This window comes from Poecilia latipinna, unplaced genomic scaffold (genome assembly GCF_001443285.1).
Source record: "Poecilia latipinna isolate Pla-1442-1.1 unplaced genomic scaffold, P_latipinna-1.0 Scaffold3021, whole genome shotgun sequence".
NCBI lineage: Eukaryota > Metazoa > Chordata > Actinopteri > Cyprinodontiformes > Poeciliidae > Poecilia > Poecilia latipinna.
In genome coordinates, this window is record NW_015115637.1 from 624 (window position 1) to 9834 (window position 9211).

General features: G+C 36.6%; 1 protein-coding gene across 2 annotated transcripts; it reads left to right on the plus strand.

Moving 5' to 3' along the window:
• Nucleotides 1–5905: 5905 nt before the first annotated feature.
• LOC106939901 (zinc finger protein OZF-like) lies at nt 5906–9002 on the plus strand. Of its 2 annotated transcripts, XM_015022478.1 has the most exons (3): nt 5906–6090; nt 7049–8381; nt 8550–9002. In XM_015022478.1, exons 1-3 carry the CDS (start codon nt 6027–6029, stop codon nt 8590–8592), a joined length of 1440 nt encoding a protein of 479 aa, XP_014877964.1. In that variant the 5' UTR covers nt 5906–6026; the 3' UTR covers nt 8593–9002. The 2 variants fall into 2 exon arrangements, with proteins under 2 accessions (XP_014877964.1, XP_014877963.1); XM_015022477.1 differs by having other exon boundaries at nt 7049–9002.
• The last annotated feature ends 209 nt before the right edge of the window (nt 9003–9211 follow it).

The following is a 9211-nucleotide window of genomic DNA, read 5'->3' on the forward strand; positions in this document are numbered from 1 at the left end:
TGACCAACAGCAGCATCAGCCAGTAGTGTTGGACCGCCATATTTCTCCTTAATAAAGTGCTTTTATCTTCTTTCTTTTTTGCATCATTTTTTTCCTCTTCCTCTCCAATTGGTCCCTGCCTTTCTTTCTCATTCCTTTACCCCTGTCTTCTCTGTTCAACACTCTCGTACCTGTGGTCTTACTCTGCTGGAATGTGTCTGGATAGGAGCTTCAAGCCGCAACCAAGCTTGATGCAATGAACAATTATGCTGTGGATGGGCATACTCAGACTTGTTTCTCTGCATGTTACACAGTCATGGGAATTTTTTTTTAAAATTAACTTGGAGGAACGCCTTCAAAGAAACAGAAGATAGTAGGAGATTAGACGAAACTATTGTCATTGAATTTTATCTTTCCTTTTATGCTGGCAAATCTCAAAATGTTTTTATGAGAGTCAAATTACCTATCCAGTAAATTTTGTTTTATGCGTCCTTGTTCCGAATAGTCCGAACACACACACACACACACACACACACACACACACACACACACACACACACACACACACACACACACAGAGAGATCTATAAAATTTACAAAAAGAACATTTTTATGTCCCCATGTTGTGTTTGTCTTATTTCTGTGATCACCTGACTATGTGGTTCGATGCACTACGGTCAGTCTATGAGTGCCCCCAAGTGGTCAGATATTTATTTTTTTCAATTATTACAAAGGTTTGTCACTTTCCTGCGGAGTGAACCGCTTTTAAGCAAACAGCATGCTGAGGTGAGATAATTTTTATCAATGCAGACAGAGTGCCTAACGTAGCATGTGATGAGAAGAAGTTATCAGATTATTTCTACACTTGGAAAACCATCTATGTACATTTATTAGTGGGGTTGTGTGCGGAGAGCATAGAACATTTTGTTTCTGTTGTGTTCAAACAAACTCCGGCAGACTGAGTTGATGCTCAAATTACATATGCTTCATCAGAGGTCTTGTTGACTTAAAGCCTTGTTTCATCATTCAAGTGCCAGCAAATACACACTAGAGAAAGAGGTAAAATATAAATGTTGGATTCAAAGTTTTATATTTTTACTCGTCCAGAAAGATATTGACCAGTCATCACCACCACCATTCAGAAACTTTATATTCCAAAATATCAGGCCCTACCCTTCAGATGTTTGTTATCCTTAAACATCTCATAACTGACTGACTTCTGTTGTCACGAGAAACATCACTAGGACACATCTATGACTTCATAGCAAGTACAAACATGCCTTTATTTTTAATCCAATAAAGAAAGTGGTGGTTACATTAGAAATGTCAAAAGCTAAATATTGTGAGTTATTTTTCCCCTATAAACTGTCTTACGCAAAAATGCCTCCCACTTGTCTGATTAATAACTGAGAAATTTTACAAAAAGTGCTTGTAAATGTAATAAGGAAGTGCTATTTTGGGTTATTGACACTATGTGAAAGGTGTTGCCTTATTTTAAACTGAGCGTCATGGTTTTGGATAAAAATGTAACAATATCCTAAAAGGAGGAACTTTGACATCAGTTGACAGAAGAAGGAAGTCAAGGAAAAAGTAAGACAAAGGTTTTTGACCTCGAATAAATGAAACCGTTTTTCATTCTGCCAGAAAACACAACAGATGTTTTACAGCAACGGGAAGAGCATTGAATATTGCGTTCAAAAAAATAAAATGTATGTTTGTTCTGCTCTGGGACATGTGTTGTCGCACATAGGTGTAAGATCAGCATTATATCTCAACATTTATAGAAGGAGACCGTTGTCAAATATTTCCTTTGTCTCGCTTTACTGTCTCAGTGTTGCAGACGTTTATCTCACATATCATGCTAAATATTTTTGATGTTTCTGAAACGATGCTTTGTGTGACATGGGCTCCTTTCTGTTGTGTTTATGTGAGGGTGGAAATGTGTCAGATCTAGTTTCCCACATGAAATGAATTCTTCACTGAAAGGCAGTAAATTGCAGCGGCTTGCAATGTAAAATCATCAACACCACAGGCAGCTGAGCTGGACGGTCTTCAAAAACACAACTCCTGTGTCAAAACAAAAAGAAAAAAAAGAGATGAGATCTTCAAAGACTAAGAACGTCTGATGATGATGTTTATCACACAATGTGCAAAAAAACTTCCTTGGATATTACATGTTTTCTTGAGAACTGAACAAAGCAGGGTTTTGATGAAGGGTTATTGATGTTTCCTGCCAAATTAGGCCATAAATAAACAGACAAGTTAGGATTTCAGTCTAAGCTTATAGTTTCACATCTTGAAATTGAGATGATTGAAGGATATAGACACACCTTTGCAGCTTCCACTCTTGTATAAGCCCTAAAAAGCTCTTGATGTGACTTGACATTAGGTTTTTTCTAAGTGCTCACGCCGTCCCCTAAAGAATGACGCCCTGAGCAGGGAGTCATATCAAAACAAAACAACTATTAACTCTTGTTGAATACAATATTTTGTTATTGAAGCAATCTGGGGCTCAAGCAGCAGACAGATTCTCTTCCACCAAACAATTTGCAGGATTTTTTATTCCCTCGGAGATTTACTTGCAATTAATAATTACCTGATCAAATGAGGAATATGTACCAGATTAGAAAAGCTAGAGTATTTATAAACTCGCTAAAAAATTTCATTACACTGTTTACCTTAAAGATCACAAGTCGGCCCAGACAAAAAATGTGTGAAGCACAACTAAAATTAACCAGAAAAGTTTTAAAGATCAAGGTCAAAGTTTGTTTTAAAAAAAAAGCTCTAAATCTTTGGAACAAAATTGTAGCTCTGTTCATAATACAGCCTAATGTTAAGTTATGATGAAATCTTGTTTTCCATTTTCACACAATTGAAATTTTTGTTAGCCGGTTGAATGGACTTGGCATGTTTTGGATCACAAATAAAGTTATGCAACATCCACATCTACAAAGCTACTATTTTCGTACTGTATCAACAAAGGCTGGAGTCCAACCCAGACATATCAACCTCATAACAGATTTAAAACTTGAGACAAGATGTTGGCAGCTGAGAACTTCTACATACATCATAAGACACCTCTCACTTTATAGGGTCAGTGTTTTACAGCGTGGTTTAGAGTTTAACCTCCCCCACCCTTTAATCATTTACTGACAACCCCCCCCCAAAAAAAAAAAAAAAAACCCCTCCTTCTTCAATCTGATTGGCCAAGAAGGAATCACCCGGATCCAGGCCATGTCATCGCACACTCAAACACACCCACAGCCACACATTTACCCAGCTGCAACCCCCCACACACACAATCACAATGATGTAAAAATATGATTCTATATTTTAGCATTAAGTGGTTTCATGTGACCTTTTGGAAAAAGGAAATGCATCTCATCATTCATGCTTTTTTTTCTTGCTCCACTGATGAACAATTACAAGTTTGTTTTCAGTTATCTACAAGGAACACCTGCAAAATATCATTAAAACTTTAACCTTAATATCTGTATTTCCGGACAGAAGGGTGACTGAAGCTCAAGGTTTGTTTTAGGAGTTGTGATTTTGTCTCAGGCTGAAAAAAATACTTCACTCTTTGCACACATTGTAGATTTTTATACAAGTTACAAAATTAAATCCTTGATACATCTGAAGCATTTTCATGTGCGATTTATCAGTCGAAATTTTTTCATACATGCCTTGGCGTCATCTCATGTTACTTTTTGGCAAATACATATTTACCAGCAAAGAAAAACATCTCTGTAATTGATCCTGTCATCTCTGGGAACCAGTCCATGTATATATTTTCTGCTAAAAAAAAAACAAAAAAAACATGCTGTTGTCTCCTCCTCTCATTCTGCGGGTGGTAAAATTCTCTTGAGGTTTTCACATCTACTTGCGGATATTTTTCTGTGTTATTTATTTTTTTATTATTTTTGGTTTCTTTTGAGGCTAATTCAAGCCAGCACCACTCATGTCATCTAATCTAACTTTCCAAATGTCTGGTATTTGGAGCCACACAAAGATCATGGGATAATTAGTGCGACCTAAGCTAGTTTCTTTCTGCTTCTCTGGGAGTTCACAGGTTATGGGAATTATCAAATCAAATCGTTCTGCTAACACAGCTAAGTGTTAGCCCCTTCACAGACCTGACCTACTTTACACAGGGTCAAGCCTTTCCCTTCTTTTGTATGTGAGCACAGCACAATATCCACCCTGTGGCACACTCATAATGAGCACATTATAGCCAAGGCTTTGACACAGATCTGCCATCCGTCTCTGTCTGCACATCAGCTGATTTCTTTGCTTGGGAGCGTGACAGTCATAGTGTGATATTTTACATAATTGTCAGATAATATTACATGCTAAGGTATTTCAAAGTTACAACAGCTGACCTTCCAAAACTGGCAAGTCTTTAAAAGAACACTTTAATTCATTTTAAATCTTTAGTTTTTGGGAAATTTAAAGGTGAAGTATTTTCATAGCATGATTTTCCAACATACAAAACACGTTATTTTTGTTCTGGAGCACAGCAGGTGTGGAACTAGATTATGATGCAATGCTGCCCCCTAGAGGGAGAAGACGCAAATAAAGCAACAGCAACAAAACACTTGATCCAGGTTGTGTATTTTTTTCTGAAATTTTAGTTTCTTAGGTCAACAATGATTACTTTTTAAAAGCTATTTTTAAAATCCATTAGCCAGACTCATATGTAAAATGAGTGAAATTAATTTTAAGTTTAAATGAAATTCAGTTTATGTTTAATTTTAAGTTTAAGTTGTAGTTTCTCATACACAGAAATATTTGTTGTACATTTTCGATGCAAATTATTATTTAATCATGATAAAATATACCACACCCAAAAACTTCCATTCAATTAAGCCTCTGGTGATGTTACAATTATAAAACGTTTTTGTCTTTACTTCATCAAATACAACATTTTTTGATTCACAAGTCCTAGTGCTGTTAATACGGAATGAGTGAAATGAATTAATGGGGCCACTTTATAAATAATGTGTTTTGAATTTTAAGACTTTAGGTAAAATATCAAGTCTTTTCAAGTAAACAGCTTCAAGTCAAGTCAAGTCCCAAGTCAATGGTGTGCAAGTCAAAGTCAAGTCCGAGTCTTTGAGCATTTTTTCAAGTCAAGTCTCAAGTCGTGATTTTAATGACTTGAGTTCAAGTCATGTGACTCTAGTCCCCACCTCTGGAGGGATCACCGACAGACCCCCCCACAATGTCATGTCTGTGTGTGCTCTGTTTGCCTCTGATGTGTCCTTTGGCAAGACACATCACTTCATTTCTCAGAATTCTGAGAAAACAGTCAGAATTCTGACTTTGATCTCAGAATTCTGACTTTGATCTCAGAATTCTGACATTTTTTTCTCAAAATTTTGAGATTAAAGTCAGAATTTCTTTTTTTCCCCCAGTGGCCTTAATCCTCTTCCGTAAACCTCTACTGATGTTACAACCACAAAATGTTTATCTTTACTTCATCATATAACATTTTACAACTTTTGAGAAGATTGGGTAACACTTTATTTGAAGGGGTCTGCATAAGACTGACATGACACTGTGATAAACATGACATAACACCTGTCATGAACATAAAGAAGTCTTTATGAATGCTTATGACAGTTATCATGAAGTGTCATTTGGTAAATAATGACACTTTAATGCAAAGTTGTTCTAAAAGTTGCATTGAAAGTCCATTAAAAATGCTAACTTTGCATTCAGTTATCATAATGTACCAAATCATGCAAAGTTGACACTTTTAATGGACTTTTAATGCAACTTTTAGAACAACTTTGCATTAAAGGGTCATTATTTACCGAATGACACTTCATGGCAGATGCCATGTCATGTTTATGACAGTGTCATGTCAGTCTTATGCACACCCCTTCAAATAAAGTGTTACCGAAGATTGTAATAGTAAAAACATCTGATCCATGCTCCAACCTGGAAGGTGGCGGTAGTGCACCAAAAAGTTGTTTGCCAACCACCATAAAAAAAAAAAAGAAGAAGATGGCAACGAAGACGAGTCCTTCTATCAACTGTTAGAAATGAACCAGCGGGGAAAATCACTGGAGGCTGATTTCAACTCCAAAGTTCTTCTGTACAGATTAGGTTTGTTTTTTTTTTTTTTTTTTTTTTTTATCTCAGTAACGCTGTAGGAACAGCTTTCTGAGGATACTGGATAGACTCCTCCATTAGGGAGAATGTTGTGGATTCTGTCTCTTTCCTTTATATATTTTATCTGCTTACGCGTACACTGCTGCTGCTTACGTAACCATAATCACATAAGGCTGGCGCCAGTCAGACATAAACAAACTGAAACTGATTACACTAGCCTTTAGGAGGAAACAGAATGAGGAGACGAATAGAAGCTAAACTGTAGCTACCATCTTTGCTTTACCTAGTGTCATCCCTAACATGAGCTAAGTGAAGCGCTGGACGGTGAATGTCACTCTGTATCTGTTCCATTTATATGACTTGCATGGCTTGTAACATTTGATGATTTTTAGGCATTAAAAGCCTGTTTTATACTTAACAAAATGTCATTATTTCCCAAGGTAATAGCACTGAGGGGGTTTGGTCGGGTCCTGGAACTGGTAAATCTTCTCATCATCAGCAACCATTCCTGTGAATCTGGTAACATTTGCTCTTTATTTGCCAAAGTTAAAGGGCTGGAACCAAATATTTTAGCTGCCTGAAATAATCTGTTCCCCCTCAAATGCATGGGAGCTAATTATTTTTCACAAACTCTTTTATTGTGCTTATTCCTCTCTTCATCAACAACAAAGCCTGTAAACTTTGAGACGTGCTCTTTTTTGCATTGGTGAGTTTGATTTATGGACTGGGACATTTTACACAAGTTATTTACCTCAGATGTATGAATTATGAACTTGCTATTTTCCCCTTTGTGGTTCTTGTAACTGTGAATTACATGATTATTACTTCATACATATAGTCTGCTTTAAGGGAGCAGCTTTACATATATATTATAGAGCTGCTCATACAGCACAGGTAATGTTGATATGAATATAAAGTTACAGTGGTTTATGATTAACTTAATGATTTTCAGTGGTTCCTGCAGATGTTCAACAGATGTTGGTGATGAAAGAAGATGCTCCTGAAGAACACAGCCGGAGTTTTGAGCTGGAGGGTCCAAAGCCCCTCATGCCAGCTATAAGCAAGGAAGATGAAGAGTGTCTTCTGTTCTCACCCCTTCATCAACACCAAATGAAAGATGGAGAATTTCCAGAAGACCACTGTGGAGCTGCTGGATCCTCTAGAAATCAAGGTCATGGAGATTACTCCAACTCTTCAGAGACTGGAGTCCCTGAGGACAAGGGTGATGAAGATGATGATATGATTGATGATGATGTAAACCATCAAGGCTTTGAAGAACTGAAACACTTGCCAGATTCTAGGCCAAAAGCTAAAGACAGGAGAGATGACTGGAAAGGGAGCCATTCAAGTAGAGGTTCTTCAGTCTCAGTGGATAAAGCCAAATGTTTTACAGCAGATAGAAACAGAGACTCAATGAGGAAAGGTCAGGTAAAAATGACATTTATGTCTGGTCACAGTGGTAAAACATGTGATAGAAATCTAAAACCAAAAGGACACAAACAAACCAACTCAGAACCAAAACAGTTCTGTTGTAAGTTATGTGGACACACATTGGGCTACAAAAGAAATTTAGCCTCTCATATGAGAATCCACACTGGAGAGAAACCTTTCAGCTGCGATATTTGTTCCAAAATGTTTAGTAAGAAAAATAATTTGACCTCACACATGAGAATCCACAATGGAGAGAAACCTTTCAGCTGCGATGTTTGTTCCAAAATGTTTAGTCACAAACATCATTTGACCTTACACATGAGAATCCACAATGGAGAGAAACCTTTCAGCTGCAATGTTTGTTCAAAAATTTTTAGTAAGAAAAATAATTTGATCTCACATATAAAAATCCACACAGGAGAGAAACCTTTCAGCTGCGATGTTTGTTCGAAAATTTTTAGTAGGAAAAATACTCTGACCTCACATCTGAGAATTCACACTGGAGAGAAACCTTTCAGCTGCGATGTTTGTTCGAAAATGTTTAGCCAAAAATATAATTTGACCTCACATATGAGAATCCACACTGGAGAGAAACCTTTCAACTGTGAAGTTTGTTCAAAAATGTTTAGTCACAAACATTATTTGACCTCACATATGACAATCCACACTGGAGAGAAACCTTTCAGCTGCGATGTTTGTTCGCAAATGTTTAGTCAGAAAAATAATTTGGCCTTACACAAGAGAATCCACACTGGAGAGAAACTCTTCAGCTGCGATTTTTGTTCCAAAATGTTTAGTAAGAAAAATAATTTGACCTCACACATGAGAATCCACACTGGAGAGAAACCTTTCAGCTGCGATGTTTGTTCAAAAGTGTTCAGTCACAAACATAATTTGCTCTCACACGCGAGAGTCCACACTGGGGAGAAACCTTTCAGCTGCGATGTTTGTTCGAAAATGTTTAGTCAAAAAAGTAATTTGACCTCACACATGAGAATCCACACATGAGAGAAATCTTTCATCTGTGATGTTTGTTTGAAATTGTTCAGAAAAAAAAGACACTGAGTGGAAACTGAATCAAAACTCCTCTGTTTTAGAAATGGTTGCCATATATTTCTGTGGTGTTAAAGATAATTTTTACTTATTTGTTTGTTTCTCTTCTGCTTAGGTTTTCATTAACATTCAATGACTCTGTCCTTAATCGCCGGACACTGACCCTGGAGGACCTATAGTTATAGGATACTTTATTTGTATTGCTGAAATATGTTTACTTGCTCAGTAAATTTTTAAAATTTGGTTGTTTAGGTCAAATTCTTTTCTTTGCCAGATTTATTCATTATGCTGAATTTTCTTCATTGTTGAAAATACAACTGTGCTACAGATGCGTTCTCAGGTCAAACTTTTACAAGATGACAAGCCTGCCTGCTTGCTGGAGATGTTTTTTGTTCAATAAAGTAAAATGTCTGTGTACTGTATTTTACTTTCATGTCTTTAATATGTATCAGAGTAATATAAAAAGCTCTTTATCAAAGATGAATGAGGAAGTATTTCAATCTCTAGATATTATGAAACTGGTTGAATCAACTATCAAGCAACTTGCAGCTGTACTGCTATTTCTGGCAAAAAGGATCAGCAAGTAGAAAGTTAAATGGTGATGATGCACTGAAACCGGTCAGATAGAAAA